We start from the raw sequence: 23351 nt of genomic DNA, 5'->3' as shown, positions 1-23351 counted from the left end.
GGAGATGGTTCCTTAGTTGATGAGAAGAAACCACCCAAGACAGGGTGAGGGGATGAGGGAGAGGGGACAGCTCGGGTCAGCCTGCTGTAGGGAAGATCTGGTGTGTTTGAGCAACTCATAGGCCAGTGAAACTGAGGAGGATGGAGGGCTGATCTGGGGCCAGTCAGGAAGAGCCTTGTGGGCTGTGATGAAGACCATGGATTTTCTTCTGAGTTGGAGGCCATCAGAGGGTTTTAACCAGCAAGTGATGTGATTCGGTTTATGTTATGAAAAGTCTATTCTGGCTGCTACTTGGAGTCCAGGGGGAAGGCAGCTGGAATAATCCAGGTGAGAGATGGTGGAAGCCTTGTTCAGTGTGGTACTGCTGGTGGATCTGAGAACTATTTAGAAAGTAGGACAACAGGATTGGACCAGGCATTGGACTGGGTGTGGAGGAATCAGAGCCCTTAACTGGGGAGTTGTGGTCTGGGTGGGGAAGAGTGAGTGTCTTCCATATTCTTCGTTCAGGGCCCCTTTCTTTCTTCCAATAAATTTCTCCCCGTTCTTTAGGCTATTATCCCAGTTGGTAAAAACACGTCCATCCTATGTCATGTCACTCAACACTCTGGGTTCTTGATGGCCTCCTTCCTGGGTGACTCAATGACTTCACTCCATGGAGCATAGAAGCTTCTCAGAGGTACCCACTTTGGGGATTAGAAAGTGGAACGAGAGAGGGCAGAGATCCAGCCCCCTGTCTCATTCTATCAGAGGAGCTCTCTTGTCATCTATTTTATGTATCAGATTTCTTTGTAAGCTTTTATTTGAAGACATGGGTCATGAGCCTTGAAAAATTGAAAATCACTTCTTATAAAGATGTATTTCTTAAGAAGACCTTCAGGGAGGATCATTTTGGGGAAGACCTTAGATCACCAGAGCAGGTGAGCAGGGGAGGTGTTTTGGGCTGTTTGCTCCTTAGCTGAGCTTCGAGGCCTGGGATGGGGGTGGCAGCAGGAAGGGACCATATGGGGTGGAGAGAGCAGGAGGGTGGTCTTTGGAGCCCCTGTCTTGACTTGTAGCATCGGAAGTGGTGTTGCTCTGCTGGCAGAAGGGAGTGATCTCACACCCTATCAGGGAGCACCCAATGTTATCACGAGGTTTAATGGGATAACAGTGTCTGCAGACTGCAGAGTGACATGCATCTGGTAAAGCCATAGGAGAGGAATGAGGATCTTCTAAGGCTTGAGGGAGAGGCTCTGTCCTGCTTGGACAGGTCGTTCCTGATGACGAGCAAGCCAGGGTCCTGAGGAAGTCTCCATTCAATCATTTTGCACTTAGTATCTACCTTGTGCCAGGTGATGTGGTCACACACAGGTGGGAAAATTCTGGGCTGGGGGTAAAGATTCGTGTCTCCTCTGGGAAAGCATGTTCCAGCCTCCACCTTATCTTGGGTGTGTCATACACACATCAAGGGTGAGGTCCAAGATCAGGACGGTCCTGCCCTCCTGCCCGAAGTCCTCCTGGTGGCTCCTGCACTGGGGGCTCCTGTGGGGGACTTTTTTCCTTCAAAGTGAGGCTTGTAAAACAGGTTGAGGAGTCAGGTAAAGAACTCACAAGTGGTCTGCTCTGGGCTCCCACCTCCTCCTACCATCAGGGACCCTGCAGCAGACCTGTGAGTTCCCCCATTATTTGGGCTGCATGGTAGAGAATCAGCCCCCAGGACAGCCTCCCCAGCAATTTCTCCAGTTTCACAGGCCAGCTGGGGTTCCTGAGCGACTGACTACCTATTCATTCTCAAGACAGAGCCTGCTATGAGTCTCTATAAGAGTCTGAAGTTTCCCCCCATCTGCCTTTTTCAGGGGCGGGGCCCGACCTGCTGTGGGCTTTGACAGGTGCCCAGGTGTGGGAGGGGGTATCCCTCTGCTTGGCCATCCCTCCATCCTTGGCAACCATGGTGATGTTTACAGTTCAGACTGCAAAGCCCTCTGGTGCCTGGCTTTTCTCTGCTCACTGCTTTGCTCTGCCTGGGCCACATGGGGCTGGCAGGTTGATGGGGAGGACGCTTCTGGCTCTCTCCCTCCAAAGCCCTGCTCTTGGGCACATGAAAATCACTCTGCTGCTTACCACGCCTTTGGGGCCAGGGGAGCTCTGAGGTGTGGCCGTCTCACAGGCACTCACCTGCTTGAGGGTCTGCCTGCTTCCCTCTCTGCTCAGGGCCTCCCAAACATCTGTCTCCTGTGGTCCCTCTCTTTTTTAGGGACTCTTGTTCCTGCTTCCTTTCTCTTCCTCCCTCTTGAGCAGGGGAGCGTTCCTATGTGCGCATGTTCCTCCCATCCTGTCCACACCCCATCCTCTCAGGGGCTAGGCTTTCGGAGTTCAAGTCCCTTTTCCATTTTCTGAGGCACTTCCACCATCTTAAGACACTGAATACAGAATTCAGAATACCCCTCTGAGGGGCTAAGGGAAAACAGGAATGGCCAGGGAGACAACCCCTTCATTGAAACATTTCAGAACAGCCTGGCCACTTCCCAGAACCCCTTAACAAATTCAGAACTAGAGTCCTCAAGCAAGAATCATCTTTACTGCAACTGTGATTTTCCATTGTGACTGTAGCCATTCTTGGACTCTCAAGGGCCTGGGGCACTTGAGGCTGAGGGGAGGGACTGGCTCTCAGTAAGAACTGGTTATTCCTTCGGAACAGTCAGCAGCAGGTAGTCCTGTGGACAGAAGGAGGGAGATGTGTCCCTTCGGTCCACACCGTGCACAAAGCCAGCTCTCCCCAAGGCTGCTCCTGCCACTCCTGAGAGGGACTGTGTGCCCTGAGGACATGCCTTCCCCTGGTGGCCAGAGGGCACAGTCAGGAACTGACTGGACAGGGGGATAGAGTGGAGGGGGAGGAGGTTCTTGGGAATGTTTGTGAGTGAAGGGGCAGACCAGTCTTTGGGGTTTGTCCTGAGAGCCTGTGTATCAAGGTGACTCTCATATTTTTGTAGCAATGGGGTTTGTCTTGCTCGGGTCACCCTGAGGTGGGTTGGAGCCTTTCACTTGTTTGCAACCACAGTGCTTAAACCTCTGCCAGACCTGACCATGTTGCTGGAATCCATCCATTCCTGCACCCTTTTTCCACAAGAATGGGAGCTCCTGGAAGGTTTAGGCCCTGGGTCTAACTCATTTGTATCTCAGCATCACTCAGCACAGGGCCAGGCACAGAGCAGTCAGTCACATTTATTGACTGAATTAATGAGTGAGTGATGAGGGCAGCCATGGAAGGATGTAGAGGTTGTGCACTGTCCAACTCTAGGTGGTGTCATTCTTGTACACAATAGTATAGGTGGTGCATTCTAGAGCTGTACAATATGTCATCAACTTGACAGTGTGGGACAGTCTATAAATGAATTAACGAGTGAGCCACTGAGCCCACCCACACTTTCTCCCCTTGCCTCTTGGTTGTTGTTATGGTTGTTTAGTTGCTAAGTCATGTCCAACTGTTTGCAACTCCATGGAATATAGCCCCTCCAAGCTCCTCTGTCCATGGGATTTTCCAGGCAAAAATCCTGGAGTGGGCTGCTATTTCCTTCTCCAAGGGATCTGCCTGACCCCGGGATCAAACCCGCATCTCCTGCACTGGCAGGCAGATTCTTCACCACTAAGCCACTAGGAAGTCTCCCTGCCTCTATGCTGCTGCTGCTAAGTCACTTCAGTCATGTCCGACTCTGTGCAACCCCACAGACAGCAGCCCACCAGGCTCCTCTGTCCACGGAATTCTCCAAGCAAGAGTACTGGAGTGGGTTGCCATTTCCTTCTCTCCCTGCCTCTATAGGTCTGGGTTATATAGTAGCTGCAGGGGCTATGCCCTGATTATTCTTCCGAGTACTGGCCCCAACAGCCAGGATCTGTGGCATCATTTCTGAGCAGGTGGGCCCCTATGTTACCTCTAGTAGCCCTTCCAGCTTCTAGCCCTGACCTGCTAGAGTCACCTGGAGCCGACCACCTGGAGTCACCAACTAGGGCCATCCTGGGTTGAATCTAGGGCAGAGTCTGAGGTTGGGGGTGGGGAGCAGCCCAGGCGAGGATCTGAGGTTTTGTGATAGGAACTGCTGCTGTCCCCTCTGCCTCCTTCTGCTCAGTAACTTCTGGTCCTTGAAAGTGGATTTCTAGTGTTTCCTGAATGTCAGGACTGGGAACTGGGGAGTGCTGGGTCCAGGATTTGGCATAACTGGGGGTCCTGAAGCTCGAACTGTATGTCTGGGGTGGTGGGTCACATTCTGTCAAATGTTGGCCTTATTGGTTGTTTGTGTTTGTGAGGGGAACCCTCACTTCTGGCCCAGGGGGAGAACTATCTTTCTCTCCATTACGCAAACAGAGACAACAGGCTGAGAGACTGCTAGTGGCTTGCCTGAGGTTGTACAGCCTCAGAACCAGGAGGTTCTGTGATTCTCTCTCTACCCTGCACCAAACATCCCTTCCTGTGCTGCTGTTTAAGAGTGGGGGTCTTTTAAAGGCAGGAACAAAGAAATGAAGGGCATTTCTAAGCTCTGTCCTTTCCTATCAGCCTTTTCTCAGGTTCACGCACAGAAGGAAAATCAGAGGGCCGAAGGGGCGAGGCGACTCTGGGGGAAGATTCAGAGCTGGCAAATGCTGATGGAATCACCTCCATCTTCCCTTCCTGGCATTCAGATAGTAGGTGCAAGAGGCAGCAGCCCTGTTTTTGGGGGTCAGGATACCCAATTCTAGCATGGTGGGTGTTCCAGGCTAAGGGTACAGGCTTTGAAGTCAGATGAATCCCACTGGGAATCTTGGCTCTGCTGCCCTGGGCAAGTTTCTCTACCTTTCTTTTGTAAAATGGGAAAAGTAATAGCATCAGCCTCATGGAGCTAATTGTGAAGATCACCTGTCTAAGGCCTAGAAGCTCTCGGAGAGCCAGGGGTATGGCTCCTGGAGGGATTCATGAAGCCTCCCACTCCCAGAGCCTCAGCTTCCTCATCTGTAAATGGGGCAGCCCACCCAGTATGGCTGTGAGAAGACAGTGAGATGAGCAAGGTCAAGGGAGCACCTCCTCTGCCGGAGCCTCAGCGTCCCCATCCGTGGGATGGGAACAAGCCCCTGTGGGACCCCACGGCCCCTGTAGCTCTGACCTCCCAAGTGGGCCACGGGAAGCTCCTTTTCCCAGCATTTACCTTGGAGGGCTCCATTCGCGCCTGGTCAAAGGAGATGCCCTTGATGTTGGGCAGCAGGAGGCCTTGTTCTCTGAGCAGGTCTGCAGGAGGGGAGGGCGGGGAAGCTCGGTGTGCTGTGGGCAGGTGTCTGTGGGGCTGGGTGTGTCCTCCTCTCTGCTCTCCCAGATAAAGTTGCATCCTTGCCCGCCTGGGGGCTTCCCTGGTGGCTCAGATGGTAAAGAAACTGCCTGTAATGCGGGAGACCTGGGTTCGATCCCTGGGTCAGGAAGACCCCCTGGAGAAGGGCATGGCAACCCACTCCAGTATTCTTGCCTGGAGAATTCCATGGACAGAGGAGTCTGGCAGGCTACAGTCCATGGGGTCACAGAGTCGGACACGACTAACACTTGCCTACTTGGACTCTGGCTGCCTTGTTGGACTGTCTGTAACTACCATCCTCCAACCTCCAGTTGGTTCCCCTTCTTGAAAATGAATTGGCTCACTTCATGCCCTGAACCTTCCCTGTCTACCGTGGGCCACAGAACAGATGGTAAATCTACCTTCTGCCTGCTCAGCATTTGAGCCGCTCTCTGCTTCTCTGGCTTCACTCTGCAGTCCTAACTCGAGTCCTGGAGCTGGAGCACAGAGGAAAGCTCATGTCAGGGAAACTAGGAGCCAGGGTTCTGGGCTCAGATCTGCCGACTTGCAGAGTGACCTTGGGTAATTCCACGGGGGACATCTCTGGGTCTCTCTGAAAGAGGAGGAGGCTGAGCCAGGTGATTTCTCAGAGGTGAGTGAGGTCTGAACTGTTTATCCTACTTGTATTAGTCTTTCCTGAGGGCCTCCTGGGTGGGAGGCCTGGACAAGGTGTAGGAACACAAAAAACAAAATCAGAGGTCCCTGCCCTCCGGCAGCTCGCCCTCTGGCTGGGTCATAGGCAATGGCTAAATAATCACGTGGGTAGACGGGTGATGGGCAGCAGGTGTTGGGTAGACAGTGATGGGTAGACAGACCGCATCAGGGGAGGTGGAAGGAGAGGGAAGCTGCGAGTGCCACAGGGCAGAAGAGCCTGATTGCACTCTGCATTTCTGAAAGACTCACTTCCCTCACCCCTCCATCTTCCTGGGACCACTTCCTGCTGCCTGCACTCTGTTACCTCAGGGTCTGCTTCCCAGGAAACCCAAACTAAGACAAGGGTATCTTGGGAAAGTTTGATTTTGTTGCTGTTATCTAAGATGGAGGCGATGTCTCAAAAAGTTCAGCTTTCTGGCGTCTCGCAAAGGTGAAAAATATCTTCCCTGCTCTCATTTGAGCTGAGTGCTCATGCGTGCTTAGTTGCTCAGTCGTGTCTGACTCTGGGACCCCCTGAACTATAGCCTGCCAGGCTCCTCTGTCCATGTAATTCTCCAGGCAAGAATATTGGAGTGGGTTGTCGTGTCCTCCTCCAGAAGATCTTCCTGATCCAGGGATTGAACCCAAGTCTCTTCTGTCTCCTGCATCGGCAGGTGGGTTCTTTTACCACTGAGCCACCTGGGAAGTCCTAGCTGAGTGCTAGCTGCCCACTAAACGTGGGACGTGTTCTCCATAGGCCCGATCTGGGCTGCTTCCTTTGGGTGTGTTACCTACCTGGCCCCTGCAGGTGTAGGAACTCTGAGCTGTGGGCTTCACCACCTCTGAGGGCCTCTCTTTTTCTAACTTTCCATCATGTTACCCCCACCTCCCTATGAAGCCCTTCCTCGCCCCACTCTGATTTCTTGTTACCACTAGTGACCTGAGCAAAGAACAGGAGGGCACAGGTGGCCCCTCTCCCACCCCCCATCTGCCACCCCCAGACTTCAGGGTCTCTGCAATTCTCAAGTGAGCCCAGGGGACAAGGCAGAAGCCAGCTGTCTGCGTGGGGCTGCAGGCGTGGCTGATGTGGCTCCCAGCCGCGTGGTATGCGGCCCTGAGTAGAAACACAGTGGTGCTCACTGTTGTGATGGGGCAGGACCCTCCAGTTCAGAAGCTCGAAGAGAAAGGCCTCCAGACGTTCTTTCTACAAGAAATGAAAGTGGAACAGGAAGGTCACTTCTGCTGGCTTGGCAGATTCCGACCATGGGAATGGGGGGACTCCAGTGTCCAGGTGCCCACAGGAGACCAGGAGTAGTTCTGGGAACTACACTATTAAAGGGCATTGGAGCCAGACGACCAGATTCGTGAAGGGACTGGGGAACATTGGGGGCCCTGAAAAAGGGTCGCCTCACCCCAGGTCACAGTAAGATTCTTTGTTTCTCTGCAGGGCAGTCCAGCAAACCGGTTGGGCCAGAGAAAACCCCAGGGCCAGAGCTTCATGGGGACAAACTTGTTAAGTGGATCAAAGAATGAAACAGACAAGTTGACATTCTGAGGGTTCTCCCCACCCCTGTGGGCAGGATAAGATCATCCAGAAAGCGAGTGAGGCTTCCCATCCCCACATCAGAGGCTCAGGGCCTTCTTTCAGGCCTGTGCATGGGTCCTTCAGAACCATGAGAAGCCAAGGGTAAGGAAAGAGACTCACCTGCTCTGCAAGGCCAGCGGGGTAAGGGCCCAGAATGACTGTAATGCTATTGGAAAAGAGATCACCCTTTTAGGTCATGGCAGTTGCTTGGGGTGAGAGAAGGGTGCAATGTTCAGTGACTTCAAGTCACAACACACCTCCCCCTGCCCCTTTCCTTCCCTCCTCCTCTCAATGGCTCCATTCAGCTGACAGTGAGCTGGGAGACTTGCACCCTGAAACCACACTCTCTGTCAACCCTCTCATTTTTTTTCCTGAACATCCCAAACTAAAAATATTTACCTGTTTGGAGTGAACTGAAGTTTTAATTCCTGATTTTTTGAGGAAAACACAGCCTTTGCAAGGAGTTTCTATGAAGAGTGGAGATTAGGTCAGAACAGGAGAGGAATTCACATTCCAGACAGAGGGATTTCCTGCACCCCCACCCTACATTGTCCAGGGCCAGCCCCCCTCACCCCATCTTCTACCCAGCCCCAGCTGCTGGCTCCTGTGAGTTCAGACCACGAATGTGTGGGTGTTGCCATGGGAGAGAGCACTGGGGCGGGGAGGGGGCGGGGGCGGGGGTGGGTGCTGGGTGCTCCTGGAGGCCAGGGCTGGATATGAGGGGAGGCGGAAGCTCAGCTCAGTGGAGGGAAAGCTTTTTGCAGTGAGTCATTTGGTGGTGGAATCACTTGCTGGAAGCCAGAGCACCCTTGGTTTTGAGGGGGTTGTCCCTGGGTCTCCATAATTTATACGGTTACCTCCTAAACCAGAAACTAGAATTTTTACTGCCAACCAGATATGACTGATCTGTGGTCCAGAGAATCACGCCAGCTAAGTTCCCAGGATCCAGTTACACACAGCAGATGCTCCTAAACTCACTTATAGTGGAGCGACCTTTCTGCCCCACAGTTGTTTAGTTGCTAAGACGTGTCACACAGCGCCTTCCCAATTTCAAGGTCTGTGGAGTGGGAAGTAGAAACCCCAGCGGGGCTTGGGATAGAGGGGTTGAAACTTCGATGAAGCTGTCTTTCCCCAGAATTCCTCCCAGGGTCCACTCCTCTCTAGCTTGGGTCACCTCTCTCTCTCTCAGGGAGCAGAGAATACAATCACATTTAGCCCTTCATGAACTCTGTCTCTCTGAGTTTTCTCCTGGTTTTGTGGACAAGGGTTTCAATGCAGCCATGTCCAGAAGAGAGAGTCAAGAGGGTATCAGAGGCAAAACCTTTTAGTTGCTGAAGAAATCTCTGGGGAGCACGGGGGCTGGACTTACGGGAGCAGGTGTGAAAGTATTTTAATTTTCTCACAACAGGCACGGCTATGGAATGTTAGCAGATGTCACGGCGGCGAGGTTTGCCACTGCCCTCTGTCACACTGCCTCAGTCAGCTGGCCCTGGAGGGGCCCTCAAGTGGCCCCAAGCTCCTTGAGGAACAAAGAACTTAGAGGCTTACTCACCCAAGAAACCGAGACAGGGGAGGTGTTGCTGGACCCCAGCAGCAGCAGGGAGCCCGGCTGGATGACGGAGGCTCTGTGGCCATCAAGGTGGATGATGGGAGGCTCAGGGAGGCTGACGGTCAGTCCCACGTTCCCTCTGGACTGATCAGAAGTCTAAATAAGGTGAAAGCAGAGAAGGTGCCGGCCGGGACAGAAGACGGTGTTCCTTAGCCCCCAGCTGGGAGGGACGGGACCAAGGCCATCTTAGGAGTCAAGGTGTCTGAGTTTTCACTCTAGTTTTCTAGCAACTTGCTGTGTGACCTTGGGAAGGTCACTTACCCTCCCTGAGCTCCTCTGACGTGAAATGACATCCCCCTTTTTCTGGGCATGCAAAGCGAATAAGAGTATAGATTTTGGAGTCAGAGTTTAGTTCTGCTGCTTCTAAACTGTGTGGCCTGAGACAACTCTCTTAATTTCTCTGTGCCTCAACTTTCATGCTTGCATTGGGTTGGCCAAAAATCTCATTTGGGTTTTTCCATAACAGCTTTTGGAATGAACAAACTTTTTGGCCAACCCAATAAAATGGGGATAATAATCATACCTACCTCAGCAGGTTGTTGTGGTGATTAAATGAGTAAATTAATGTAAAGTGCCTAGAAAGGAACTTTGCTCCTAGTAGCACTATTGTTAGCTATTGTGTGTGTGTATGTGTGTGTGTGTGTATGTGTGTTAGTTGCTCAGTCATGTCCGACTGTTTGTGATCCCATGAACTTCTCTGTCCGTGGGATTCTCCAGGCAAGAATACTGGAGTGGGTTGCCATTCCCTTCTCCAGGATATCTTCCTGACCCAGGGATCGAACCCAGGTCTCATGCATGGCAGGAAGATGCTTGACCATCTGAGCCACCAAGGAAGCCCTGTCTACTGTGGTTATTGTCATTATTCTGTGTTCATCAGGTTCCCTGTTCTTGGAGCCTTTGGAGAGCGCATGCTGAGCATGGATCTTGGAGTCTGGGACCAGAACAAGTCCTGGTTCTGCCTCTTACTGAGCAATGTGAGCGTGGGCAAGTGAAGTCACTCTGCTCAGCCTGTTTGCACAAGTGTAAAAGGGTGGTGAGAGGCAGGCTTTTCGAGGATTATGTTGATGGAGGTGGAGCGGTCTGGCACACAGTCTCTGCTCACTGCTGTCTGCCATGTGCTTGGGTATGCCTTAGCAGGCTTGGGGTTTTGTTCAGTACTGAATAATGACAGCCTCATGGCCACGTCACCTGGGTGGGACAATGAGCTAAGTGAACTGTCCCTTGTAATCACTTGTGAAGAAGGTACAGTGATTTCCAGAGTCCACAGGAGGAAAGTCTGGCCAAATGCAACATGCCTGTGTGGCCCAATCCTGTCCTCTGTTCTAGAATCTTTCCTGAGATCCTGCCCGAGGTGCTGGGGGAGAAGCAGGCAACACACCCACCTTGGGTTCAGGCTCCAGTGCACTCAGTGACAATAGCTGGATGAGGTTGGCAGCCTGGAAAAAGGGCAAGGTGTGCATTGGCCATTAGAATCCTGCAGATCCTTTCTGAGCAGGTTCAAGGGGTGGGAGGGGTGTCAGCGGGGTTCAGTGAGATGTAATTGTCCCCAACTGAAGGTACCACTGGCACACCACTCAGTCTCAGCATAGGAGGAGCCATTCATTTGGCTTCTCACCATGATTTACCTGGAAAGGTTGACATTATTGTTTCAATGATTCCCCCCAGTCCCCGGCCAATATTTTATTGTGAAAATTTTCTTTCTTTTAAAAAATAATAATAATTATTTATTTGGCTATACCAGGTTTTAGTTGTGGCACATAGGATCTTTAGTTACAGTATGCAAACTCTTAGTTGCAGCATAAAGGATCTAGTTCCCTGACAAGGTATCAAACCTGGGCCCCCTGCATTGGGAGCTTGGACTCCCAGCCACTGGACCACCAGGGAAGTACCATGTGAAAATGTTCACATATGCAGCAAAGTTGAAAGAATTTTATAGAGAACATTTGTATACTTAGTACCTAGATTCTTCTATTAACATTTTTCTGCACTTGCTTTATCATGTTTGTATTAACTATCTGTGCTCTATTGATTTTTGAAAATCTTAAATCACCAGAGCAAACACTATAAAATGTATACAGTAAAAATTAAAAGTCCATCTGAACCCTTTTCCCCTAAATCCTATTCTCAAGGGTAACTACTGTTGATATTTTGGAGTATATCCTGACAGACTGTTTTCTACACACATAGAAGAATGAATAGATGGGAACATTCTAACCACATGGTCCTGTGCCTTGTTTATTCCTCTCAACATCAGTCCCTATAGAACAACCCCATTCTTTTAAACAGCTGCCTAGTATTCCACCATATATGACCATAACATGACTTATTTTTTTTTTTTTTTACCAATTCCTTATTGATGGACTCCTAGTTTAACTTTATTTTTCACCCTGTAACAAGTGAGGCTGCAAAGATCACCCTTGCATATGTACCCTCACCCAGTGGTGTAAAAATTTCTGTGGACATGGGTTCACAGGGTTCATATCTAGACTTAGAGGTGTCACCTGTGTGAAAAGGAGGGAACAGTGTGGGGAAGCAGGAGTCTTGGCTCTAGCCCTGATCCTACCTGCTGGGTGACTTGGGAAGGTCACTTTCCCTGTCTTGTCCTTGGTTTCCTCATGTAAAAAATGGAGCAATAACACTAGATTTCTTCCAGATATGGATCTTGGGATTCTGTATTTCAGTGTTTACTGAGCACTCGCTGTGTACAGAGTATACAGAGTATTCACAGAGTTTACTGATCACAGTCCCCAACCTCAGAATGAGGGAGACAGTGAACAGGCAAAGCTAAGGAAATGAACACACAAATATACATATGTGTGTTTATGTGTATGTATTACATATGTGTATATATATATATATATATGACTCTGCACATATAACTTTACTCATACACATATACACAGTTTGATCTATATTTTGAAGAGAATAGAATAGAAAGAGAGAGGCAGGGTGGAGAGAGAAAAAACTTACTCTAGCTATTTAGATGTGGTGGCCGGGGAGGTGGCTCTCTGAGGTGATGACATTTGCACTGAGAACAGCAGTGGGGGGAAGATTGTTCCAGGTAGGGAGAGAGTGTGTGCAAAGGCCCTGAGGTGAGCACCGGTCCAGCCTGTGTGACTGGAGTCTAGTGGGTGAGAAGACAGAGCTAGAGAGGTGGGCGGGGCCAGACCACACAAGGCTCCAGGGCTGCAGAGAGGAGGCTGGATTTTACTCAGAGTGTGATGGGGAGATGCTGGGGGCTGTTGAGCAGTAATCGATCTGGATTTTTCTGTTTGACCCCCTTGTAGACCCTGGGAACTTGCCCTTCTTATAGACTTGTGTGTGTGTGTGCCTCTTTGCTACCATTCAGGCCACTTCTCAGAGACATCTTTACTGACCTCAGTGTCCAGGGCAGCCCTCTCACCTCCACCGGTCACTTGCTTATCCACTGCTCTGCTCATTATAAATAGATACATTATTTTATTTATCTGACTATTTTCTTGTTTAGTTTCTGTTCCCCCAATAGACTTTGACCTCTTCAAGGGCAGAGACCCTGTGTGTACAGAGCATGGCACACAGTAGGCCTACAATACATGTTTGCAGAATAAATGTTATGAAGAGAGGAAAAACAAAGGGGCCTGGGTGTTCAAAGAAGTCTTTCTAGAGGAGGGAACTTCTATACTAGGTTCTGAAGGATGAATAGGAGTTCTCCAGGTGAGGTCCAGAGAGAGAAAGTGACTTACCTGGGCCCACCAGAAAGGCACTTCTTAAAAAAAAAAAAAAAAAGGCCCTTCTGTCATCTGGGCCTCAGTTTCTTCATGTGAAAAATAGGGCAATAAAGTAATGTACTCCCCTTCTTCAAGCACTCACCATGGGGTCCTGGGAGTTCACATGGATCTCCTTGCTGGTGTACAGGCAGGACAGGATGTCATTGTAGGTTTCCAGTGAAAAGACCAGGTCTGCCAGGCTGCCCTGGGCTAATTTTGGGAGGGGCTTGGGGGTCAGATAGTCAGGCCTTGGGACTCTCTCGCCTGGGCCGCATGGGGTCACAAGCTTCAGAAAAATGAAGGAGGAAGGAGAAATTCAGTGAGAACAACCTCCCTGGCCAAAAACTGGTTACAGTTAATACGTAGAGGATTCACTATGTGCCAGACACAGTGCTGAACACTTACAGGCACATTTCAAGCTCACAGTAGCACCTTGAGATGGAAACCATTTGATAGGTAAGGAAACGAGGCCCAGGGGTCTGAAGTGACTTTCTCAAGATCCTATACATGGTAAGAGGTGGAGCTTGGTTTTGAACCCATGAGCTTTGCTTCCTTGCTTATCGCTCAGGTAACTCCATTCCTTTCTCTGTGACTTTGTTAACAGCGCCTCTTTCCTATCCACTCAAATTCTCCTGTCCTCCTGACCCGCCTGCTACCATCCCATGGAGGAAGGGGCAGTCAGCCTCGTCCCTTCTCCTGGCCTCAGATTCCTCATCTGAGGGTCCCTTCCAGCTGGGCACTATACACTGTCTCGTTGCTCCCGGGCTGCCCCACCTGCCCTTATGTTGGATCCTAATTCTCGCTCTTGGGACATACAACCCTGTGGCCTCTCTTGCTCTCCAGGGTTGAGCAGGACTCCCCAGGCTCACTGTGAGCCCTGGAGGGCAGGGCCTGCCGTTTCTACCTGCCCTTCTCTCTTCCCCTCTTTCCTCCTCTTTTGCCCACCACTTTCTTTGCTTGCTCCTTGTCTTCTTCCTATCCAGAGAAGCCTCACCTCATTCTCCTCCATGCCCATCCTCCCCCAGACCTGTGGATGTCCCTAGAGGGTCTGCCCTGGCCAGGAGCTGGCTCACCTGGACTTTCATCAGGATGGCCTCTTCCGTGAATTCTGTGGTGGTGACATAGTACTGGAAGTCTTCTGGGCCCGAGCTGGCTGGGGCTGCAACAAAGAAATGGAAGCTGGGCCCCAGCCACCCTGGGGGATGGATGGAAGGGGGAAGGATGGAAGGGGAGGCTGCGAAGCAGTAGAAATTCCTTTTCCTTCTCTGCTTAGCTTTATGTTCATTGTGGGATGGCCTGAGCGACTTATAACAATGAACATTTACTGAGCCATAACTCTGCGCCAGGTTATACATGTTATCACAGTGGTCCGTTTTGTGAGCTTGTGGTTAATCCCATTTTACAGATTGGGAAACTGAGGCTCAGAGTGGGAAATGAGTTACCAAGGTCATAAGGCATAGTAATTCCCCTTTCCCCTATCCACTAGGAAGTAGGCTCCCCATGTGAAAGCTTTGTCTGTTTTATTTCCCACCATATTCCCAGAGCCTAGATGAGTTCCTGGCATGCAGTTGAGGGGCAGCAGATAAGCCCCACTTCCCCTTGGCAAGGAGCTACGAACGCAGAGTGATATGTAACAGGTCTTCCAGCAGCGAGTTGAGCAGGGTTGTGGCAGTGGGGCACACCTGGAGCAAAGGCATGAGGGGGTCATCGTTGAGGTTGGTGTGAGGTCAAGGGGCCAACCTAGGAGTCATACCCCTCTTTCAGGGGACAGGGACAATGAGCAACTCACTATCTTCTGCAGGAGGAAGGGCAATGCCTCATCCAGGACATCTGTCACCAACCGCAGAGCTTCGTTCACCAGGAGGGGGTTCATCCTAGGGGCGTGGAGAGCAGACGGGGTCTCAGACACCATGGAAGGGGAGACTGAGGCCAGAGTGGGTAGTCCAGACAGGGCGGAGGCGATCCCAGCGAGTCTGTGTAACAAGGAGGCTCAGGATGGCTGCTTCCTTCCCAGCTTGGTGTTACTCTTCTCTCCGCTCCCCTCTTTCTCCACTTTCCTTTTCTGTTTTCTCCCCTTTTTGCCTTCTCGCTTTCTCTCTCCCAGACTTTGTCCTCCTCAACTTTATTTCTTTGTGAGCCTCCCTCTCTGCCTCTCTTGCTTTATTTCTTTCTCTGATAAAGTTCTCTGGGATCTTCAAAGAGGTCGAGATCACAGCTGGCAGTGGAAGTCAATAGAAGGCTTCCTGGAGGAGGTGGCTTTTGTGTTAGGTATACTAAGAATCATAGGTAGGGGACTTCCTCTGAAGTCCAGTGGTTGAGAATCCACTTTCCAAGGCAGGGGACCTGGGTTTGATTCCTGATTAGGGACCTAGGATCCCACATGCCGCTGGACAACTAAGCCCATGCTCTCTAGAGCCTGCGTACTTGCAACGAAGACTCGACGCAGCTAAAAATACGTACATAAATAGTTTTTAAAACAGAGTCACAGGCAGTGGCCACTTTATGTGGCATGTTCTGTGCTCAGCAGCTCACATAGGTTAGCTCATCTCTCCCCGACAACCACCCTGGGCGGCCAGGGTTCTCTGAGTGATACTGTTTATTGGCGAGAAAACTGAGGCTCCTGGAAGTCAGATAGCTTGGCCAGGGCTCCCAGTGTTAGGAAATAGCTGAGCCAAGATTCAACCTGCATGGATGCACACTTTGACCATAACGCTCCACACGGGGGCAGGAGATGCTGATGGATGGTGTGTACAGCTGGTGGCCTTGGAGATGACCCTGTCCCTGACAACCTAGGCTGGGGAGAGGCAGCCCCCGCCTGGAGTCTCAGTGGAGGGCTGAGCACAGGAAGGGGGTGGGTACTCACTGCTCCAGAACCTGGATGCTCAGGTACCCTGGTGGGGTGTGGCACTCCTCAAAGGCCACGTGGGTCTTGTTCCCCGTCTGCTCCAGCCGAGCCCCGATGCGGATATTCTTGATGACTCTGAGCCGCAGGATCCTGTAGGCACAGCGTGTCTGGGCAGGCTCCAAATCACAGCCCAAGACAGAGTCCAGAAGTCACCGGCAGGTGGGTCCCTGCTATTGTCTGGAGGGCTCATTAAAAACACGGAGTTCCAACTTTGGAAAAACCTAAAAGATCTGGCAGCTCTGGGCCAGTGTCCTCACAGGGTGGCTGATGTGAGCGGGACATGGGCCACATGCGCTCCAGTTTACTACAGTCCCCACCAGGCCGAGGGTCATGTGCAATTTTACTGTGCATCATTATAAGGGCAACAATATGTTTCTCGTAAAACAGAGATATATTTCTCTTTGGCCACATCCCTATCAAAGAAATATTTCTTGGTGCTCACTTTTCAATTAGAAAGGGAAGCTAAACAAAAAATGCCATAAAAAAATTTTTTTTGTTTATTAGTGAGATTGGATGTTCCTAAGGGCAACGTAAGGAGATTTCCTATTTGATGTGCCAAGGCTGCCCGTATTGCTCCCTCTGTTGTCTGTTGTGTTTACAACCCCAGGATGGCATATCATCCACCGCTTAGTGCGCGGTCTGAGCTCTCAGACTGGCAGTGAACTCTCACAACAGGCAAGGGCAGCAGAGGACTTGATCATAACTCTTTGTGGATGAGCCCAGAGGACAGATGGCCTTGCTCAAGCCGAGTTCCAGTGTGCTGGGCCTCAGGGTGAGCTTGAACCAGACCCTCCTCTGATCATCCTGTGAAAGCATCCACCCTTTACTCCAGATGACACATGTCCCTTGACAGGGACGTCAGAGGGTTTATCTCAGCCTCTGCTGCAGATTCACTGGGTGAGTCACTGTGTAGGTGGATCTCGGTCCTACAGTTTTTCCATCAGAAAAAATGACTTTGGGGAATACTCTGGTGGTCCAGTGGTTAAGAATCTGCCTTCCAGTGCAGGGGACGTGGGTTCAATCCCTGGTGAGCGAACTAAGATCCCACATGCCATGGGGCAACTAAGACTGCATGCTGCAACTACTGAGTCCTTGAGCCACAACTAGAGAAGCCTGGGCACCACGATGAAGATCCCGCATGCAGGAACTAAGACCCAACGCAGCCAAATAAGTAAATATTTTTAAAAAAAGAAAAAATGACTTTGAAACATGCCCAAGTTTCAAGGATTACTGTGACCCTTATGGTGACACAGGCAGCAGGCTTTTGCTAGCCTTGCACGGCTGCCTGGAACTGAGAGAGGTGGGGAGAAAGCACCGACCCACCCATGCACACCTACCCCTGGAGTGAGAGGTACAGTTTGCTTCGCAACGTGACCTGCAGCAGGCTGTCACTCAGGACTTGCAAGGTGACCTCGGGTCCTTCGGAATCTTCTATGACCAACCTGTGAGCAGTGTGCGTGGGGGTGTTTTTGTGTTGCCTGGTAACCCCCCTGTGACTCTGTGGACTGTGTGTATCTGTATCGGTTAGAATTCGGGCAGATACCAGGAAAGGCAGGGGCAGCTTTGGGACAACCCCTACCATGACCCTCAGGGCTTCCTTGGTGGCTCAGATAGTAAAGAATTGCCTGAAATGCAAGAAACCCGGGTTCCATCCCTGGGTTGGGAAGACACCCTGGAGAAGGGAATGGCAACCCACTCTAGTATTCTTGCCCAGAGAATCCCATGCACAGAGGACATGGACAAGGAGTGGGACATGACTGAGCAACTAATGCTTTCACTTTTCACTACAATGACCTCTAGCCCAACTATAGAACACTGGGCTCTCGTTGCAGCCTCTAAGCCTTGGAAACTTGGGCAAGTCCCTTCCTTTCTCTGGGTGTCAGTGTCACCCTGCACAAAATGAGAATACAGTAGAGGAGCTATCTGTGCCCATCTAACAGGTCTGAATTCAGATAAAAGCATTCTGCAAAAAAAAACAAGAGCAAGCAGGAGTTAGAGAAAGCAAGATGGCTGGTGATCCCACTGCTGCCCAGGGACCACCTGCCCAGCTGAGCATCCAGGAGGGAAGACATGAGCCTCCTGCTCCCCGCGATGGCCTCAGGTCCCTGCATCTCTCTGAGCTAAGAGGAACTCAGAGTTCTTTTTAAATATTAGATACAAGCTGGTAACTCATCTGATGCCTACTGGAGTGGGCAGCAACAAATTCCAGTGCTGGAAGAAGACCTGGGTGGGTCAGACTCCTCAAGGGTTGTATGCCTGCCTCCAGCGTGGAAACTTCCAAAGAGCTTTGAATTATGACTTGGACCTTGTGTGTTTTTTCTGTGGGCTTTCCAAGCCTGTGCCAGGCTGGGTGGGCAGAGGTGGTGCCAATGTATGGGCAGGGGTGAGTGGTGGCCAGTCCTACCACTCACTTGGGCGGGTGTGGGCCCAGCTCCCACTCCAGGCCTCTCTGGGAAGCACCCCCACCCTCCCTAGTGCTCTGACTTTTCATTCCATTTCACCCTCATCAGAAAACTTCTGGACTCTTATTGTAGAGCTTCTCTGGCTCTCCCTGCTCACTCTGAGAGATGGATTTGGAGGCATACCTGTGACTACTGAGGTTGACCTTGGAGGAACCCATGCCCCAACCTACATAAGCAGCATTCACTTATGCTGGTACTTATTTTACCAGAATTTGTGACTCGGGACTGACTTAGGAACTAAGGACCCCACATGCATAACTGTCATGGGGTAGATCAGGCCAGCTGGGCCAGATCTTGGTTATAGAGAGAATTGCTATTATGGGTTGAACTGTGTCTGTCTCCGCCCCGCTCCCCCCACTGCCCAGTACATATATTATTGAGTTCCTAACCCCCAATACCTTATAATGTGAACTGATTTAGAAATAGGGTTGTTGCAGATAGAGTTAAGATGAGGTCATCCTGGAGTAGGGTGGGGCTCTTGTCTAATGTGACTGGGGTCCTTGTCAAAAGGGGGAATTTGGACACAGATATAGACACACACCCGGGGAGATTGCCAAGTGAAGATGAAGGCAGAGATCGGGTGATGATTCTACAAGCCAAGGAAAATGAAAGATTGCCAGCAAGCCTCCAGAAGCTAGGGGAGAGATATGGAAAATGCCTGATTGCAGACTTCCAGTCTCCTGAATTTCTGTGGTTTAAATGACTCAGTTTGTTGGACTTTGTCACAGCAGCCCTAGCAAACTAATACAATCAGAAAACCTGGACTTTTATTAAAACCCTCCAGATTTATTAAAAAAAAAAAAAAAAAAACAAATACTGTGCAAGTTTGCAATACCCAGGTGTAGGCTGAATGTGGAGGGTTGGAGGGCTGCCCGGCTAAGATCCCTGACTGAGATTCTGTCTTGTTCCCTGGAGGATTTCAAGTGGCTTTGAGAGGTTTGTGTGCTTAGTCACTCAGTTGTGTCTGACTCTTTGCAACCCCATGGACTGTAGGCCACCAGGCTCCTCTGTCCATGGGGCTTCTCCAGGCAAGAATATGAGAGTGGGTTGCCATGACCTCCTCCAGGGAATCTTCCCAACCCAGCAGTCGAACCCAGGTCTCCTGCATTGCAGGTGGATTTTTTACTGTCTGAGTCACCAGGGAAGCTCCCTTTTGAGAGATTTAGGGACAACAAAAATGCACTTGCTGAGGGCTTTCCAGGTTGGAGAAAAGCTCCAAAGACACTGGGGCTCCCACTGCCCACCCTGTGTTCCACTTGACAGAGGAGAACTGAATCTGAGCAGGGAGAAAAGCCAGAAGGAACTCACCCCCCGAGCTGGAGCAGCTCCCCCAGCGGCAAGTGGCTCTGTCCCGAGAACAGACCCCTGACCAGCGGCAGGTCAAGCCCACTGCTCTTCTTGGAGAGGCTTTTTCTTACGAAGGGCATGTGGTCCAAGATGGCAAGGCCTTCACCTGCGGCCCCCCTCACAGGGATCCTGGTCACACGGTCCAGGACGCGGTGTTTAAAGAGCAGGTCTGAAATGTCTGAGGACAAGGCCCTCCTCAGGGCGGGGCTCACCCTTCATTCAGTCATTCAACAGATGCCCACCAGCACCTGCCCCGGGCCAGCGATTTAGTCATTTAGCAACAAGCACTTATGAAGCGCTTACTCTCTTCCGGGCTCAGGGACCAGGAGCCCTGTGGCTCGTGCCCCAATGGTGGTTACATTCTAGGGGTGCGGGCAGCGAAAGACGACAACTGAGCCCTTAGATAAGCAAGTAAAGCAATTTTTGAAAATAGAATGGAGTTGAGTTGGGGCATGATGGGGGGAAGTTTGTTTTAGATACGATGGTCAAGGGGAGCCTCTCTGAGGGGGAGGCATTTGAGCTGAGACCTGAATGAAGTGGAGAAATCCACTATTGCAAGATATTGGGAGAGAGCAATGTAGACAGAGGCAACAGCACATGCAGAGGCCCTGAGGTGGTGATGAGCCTAGTGGGTGTATGAAACAGAAAGTTCAGTGAGTTTGGATCATGCTGAATGGGGTAGGAGGTGAATGGGTAAGAAGGACCTCACAGCAGAGTTAGGGAGAGAGACAGACAGGATCACAAGTATAATATGCTTGGATAAGGCCACAGACGAGGCTTCATCAAAGGGCTGTGGGAACCCAGTGGAAGGAATCTGCTTCTGCTGGGGACATTGGGACTGTTAGACCTTGGCCTTAAGGGATGAATAAGAATCTGTTGTGTTGGGGGATTGAGAATAGGGTAAAGAACAGCACAAGCTGGGAAGTCTCTAGGGCTGGTCAGGGCAAGTGGTGGAAGAGGCTGGAGAGGCAGGGCCTTGGAAACCAGGATGAGGAATGTGGAGGATCTCCTAAAGGCACTAGGGAGCCACAGCAAGTGTTAGACCAGGGGATTCGAGGGCCAACTCTGAGTGAAGGAAGGCAAATTCTGCTGCTGGTTGGTGGGGAGGCCAGCAGAGGAAAAGCCTTGAGCAGGGAGGTGGTGCCACTTATCCCCCCTGCTCTTCCCGGAATTCCTGCCTCCCACCACCCACCCCTTAAAATTTACCTGTTTCCAGCTGATCCTTGCTGATGCGCATGAAGACTAAGTGCTGGGCTTCACCTTGGGCCTGGGGCAGCAGCCCCCAGCAGAGCAGTGACCCCCAGAACAGCAGCATCCTCCTGCCCAGGACCTGGGGACACAGGGCTGGGAACCCCACTGGCCATCTCCATGTCCGCAGCGGGAACCCACTGCCCAGCTTCTCCCAGCTCTGCCTGTTCTAGAGCCATCTCTCCAGTTTCCCTTCCCTCACTTCTCCCCCTCGCTCTAGAGCTACCAATCCTTGAACACAATCTGTATCTCCCACCATCTCACATCAGTACTTTCCATTCCTTCTGCCTGAAATGCCCTTTCCCCCAAGTGGGCTGGCTTCCAATCTGGACTTTGCCACTTCCTGACCGTGTGACCCTGAGCAGATTATTTGACCTCTCTGTGCCTCAGTTTTCTCATCTATAAAATGGGAGACAATCATGGATTGTTGTGGGGAATGCACTCAGTAATATGTGCAAAGCACTTAGCAAGTAGTGTGCCCAATAGCTGTTAATGTGGCTATGTGACATTGTGAGACATTAAGAGAGATAGTACTCCCGTTTAACCATGGAGGTTTCTGAATTTTGAGGAGAGGACATAGGGTAGGGGTCCTGGGAGAAGCACCACCGCAGCCAGGGTAGGCACTTGGGGGGCTTGAAGTTAGGGCTTTTTACCAACTAGTAGGGAGATATGTCAATATTTCAAACAGTACATTCGTACTGGTTCCTGCCTGCTGAACCTCAGCCCTGCCCAGGCAGCCAAGGGGGTATAGTTGGGACCCAAGAGCCTGTGGCAGGGGCTGTCCAGGTGGGCAAGGCTGTGCTGCCAGGAGACGCAGCCTTTGGAACTCCAAGGCAGAGACCAGCCGGGTGGAGACCCCTCCAGGGTACATGCCAGGGTAAGCAGGACCCATTAAAGAGCCATCACATCTCCACCCCAGTGCCCAAGAAGAAGCCACCCAGAGGGTAGATGCTGACCCTGAGCAAGGACAGGATGCCCCCAAAGTGGCTGAACCTACTCTGGAGTGCCTGAGAGCATCCTGGCATTGCCTTGAATCAGCAACATCCAGATTTTTGTTGCTTGATGGCAGGAACACAAACCAGTGATTAAATTGGGTCCTAGAGAAAGAGATTTTCTTGTTTGCTTGCAGCTGTGAAGTCTGGACTGGGAAATTTGTATTCATGGCATAAACTATTTATATTCAGCTATTGGGGTGATTTGAAACTCATCCACTCCTCACCCAGCCAGTGTTCAGCCAGTGCTCATGTCAGGCAGTTTTCCCAATCAGTTCACCCACGTTGCGTCTCTCCTCCCTTCTTGCCCTTAGTACTTCTCACCAGCCCTCTGCATATCACACCGGTCTTGAATCATACTGGCTGAGACTTCTACTTGAGTCCCTTCTGTGTAGCAGGCTCCATGCCGAGAGCTTTATGAGCTTCGTTGCATTGTTGAATCCTTACTATGATGGTCTGGGATCACTAAAGCAGGAGTATTTTATAGAAATCGGCAAAACAGAGGGGAGGTGGCTCACCCAAGTCACAGAGTTGGTAGCTGTGGACCCTGGATTCAAACCCAGTTTGGCTGAGAAACTGGGAAATGGATCTCTGTGCCACATCGCCACATTATTGTAGGTGCTCAAGAAATATTTGAGAAATGCCCAAGTTAGCCTCCCTGTCCTTACCTCTCCAACAGTAGGGCGGTCCAGAATCTCTGCCTGGCCTCGGTCACCAGCTTCTCAGAAAGACAAGACTTTTATAACCTGAGCTCTAAAATTCGGGTGGAAAGGAGCATGGCAGGAAGTCCAGCCTCCTGGCGGGGTTTGCACTCAGCGGAGCCCTTCAGTGGAGGGAGGGGTCCTCTTGGCACCAGACTGTTAGGGGCCTCTGACTAAAACTGGTAGGGCCAGTCACTGGGGTCCCAGCAGCAGACTCTAGTCCTGGGGCAGCAGACCCCAGGGAGGAAGTGTGTGGGGGCCCTGTGATTTGGGGGGTGGGTCCTTTCCCTTAGGAGCCACTTCGGAGCTGTGGAGCCTGGGGCAGAGCCTCCAGCTGAGCCTCCAGCTCTCAGGAGGGGCCCAAGGAGGCTGCTATTGCAGGATGTAGCAGTCACAGAACCCGAGGGAGCAAGGACGGATGTTGGGGTATGTGTGGAGGAGAGCAGGTGAGGGGTGGAGGCAGACCTGGGAAGGGCCCAGTGACCATCCGTGGCCGCTCCTCATGCCCTTTCCACATACGTCACCCATGCCATGCCTCTGCAGCCAGACAGGTCTGGGTTCAAATCCCCGCTGTCCCTCGGTAGCTGTGTAAGTGTGGGCCAGTTACTTTCCCTTCTAAGCCTCACTTTTCATGTCTGCAAAATGGGAATAATAAATCTAGCTATGTCTTTTGGGTATTGTGAAGATTCAGTGGGGCAATTCATGTGGATGTCAGAGCCTGGCACATAGGAAGGCTTCCCCAAAAGTTGCTTAATTAATAATTAATCAATTAATTTTTGGCTGTGCTGAGTCT

The 23351-nt window shown here is 51.1% G+C and overlaps 1 protein-coding gene across 1 annotated transcript; it reads right to left on the bottom strand.

Annotated features, from left to right (window-relative positions):
- Positions 1–2660: 2660 nt before the first annotated feature.
- LOC133044524 (uncharacterized) lies at positions 2661–20932 on the bottom strand. The gene is made up of 15 exons (XM_061125905.1): positions 20824–20932; positions 19579–19795; positions 17146–17250; positions 15767–15898; positions 14693–14777; positions 14522–14585; positions 13977–14062; positions 13007–13189; positions 10540–10593; positions 9101–9253; positions 7948–8015; positions 7669–7714; positions 7104–7167; positions 5154–5233; positions 2661–2693 (listed from the first exon to the last, which is right to left on the bottom strand). The coding sequence occupies exons 1-15, from the start codon at positions 20930–20932 to the stop codon at positions 2661–2663; spliced, it is 1479 nt and encodes a 492-aa protein (XP_060981888.1).
- Positions 20933–23351: the final 2419 nt, after the last annotated feature.

The sequence above is a fragment of the Dama dama genome, chromosome 23, assembly GCF_033118175.1.
Source record: "Dama dama isolate Ldn47 chromosome 23, ASM3311817v1, whole genome shotgun sequence".
In the NCBI taxonomy this organism is placed as follows: Eukaryota; Metazoa; Chordata; class Mammalia; order Artiodactyla; family Cervidae; genus Dama; species Dama dama.
This window is presented reverse-complemented; position numbering and strand designations above follow the sequence as displayed.

Excerpts from the sequence above, each read along its gene's own strand:
- LOC133044524 (XM_061125905.1), bottom strand. The coding sequence starts at position 20,932 with ATGCTGCTGTTCTGGGGGTCACTGCTCTGCTGGGGGCTGCTGCCCCAG. Across the intron at positions 14,586-14,692 it reads CCTTCCTCCTGCAGAAGATA|GTGTGCCCCACTGCCACAAC; the intron begins GTGAGTTGCTCA and ends CCTTTGCTCCAG. Across the intron at positions 5,234-7,103 it reads GGTCCTGCCCCATCACAACA|ACCTGCTCAGAGAACAAGGC; the intron begins GTGAGCACCACT and ends CCCCTCCTGCAG.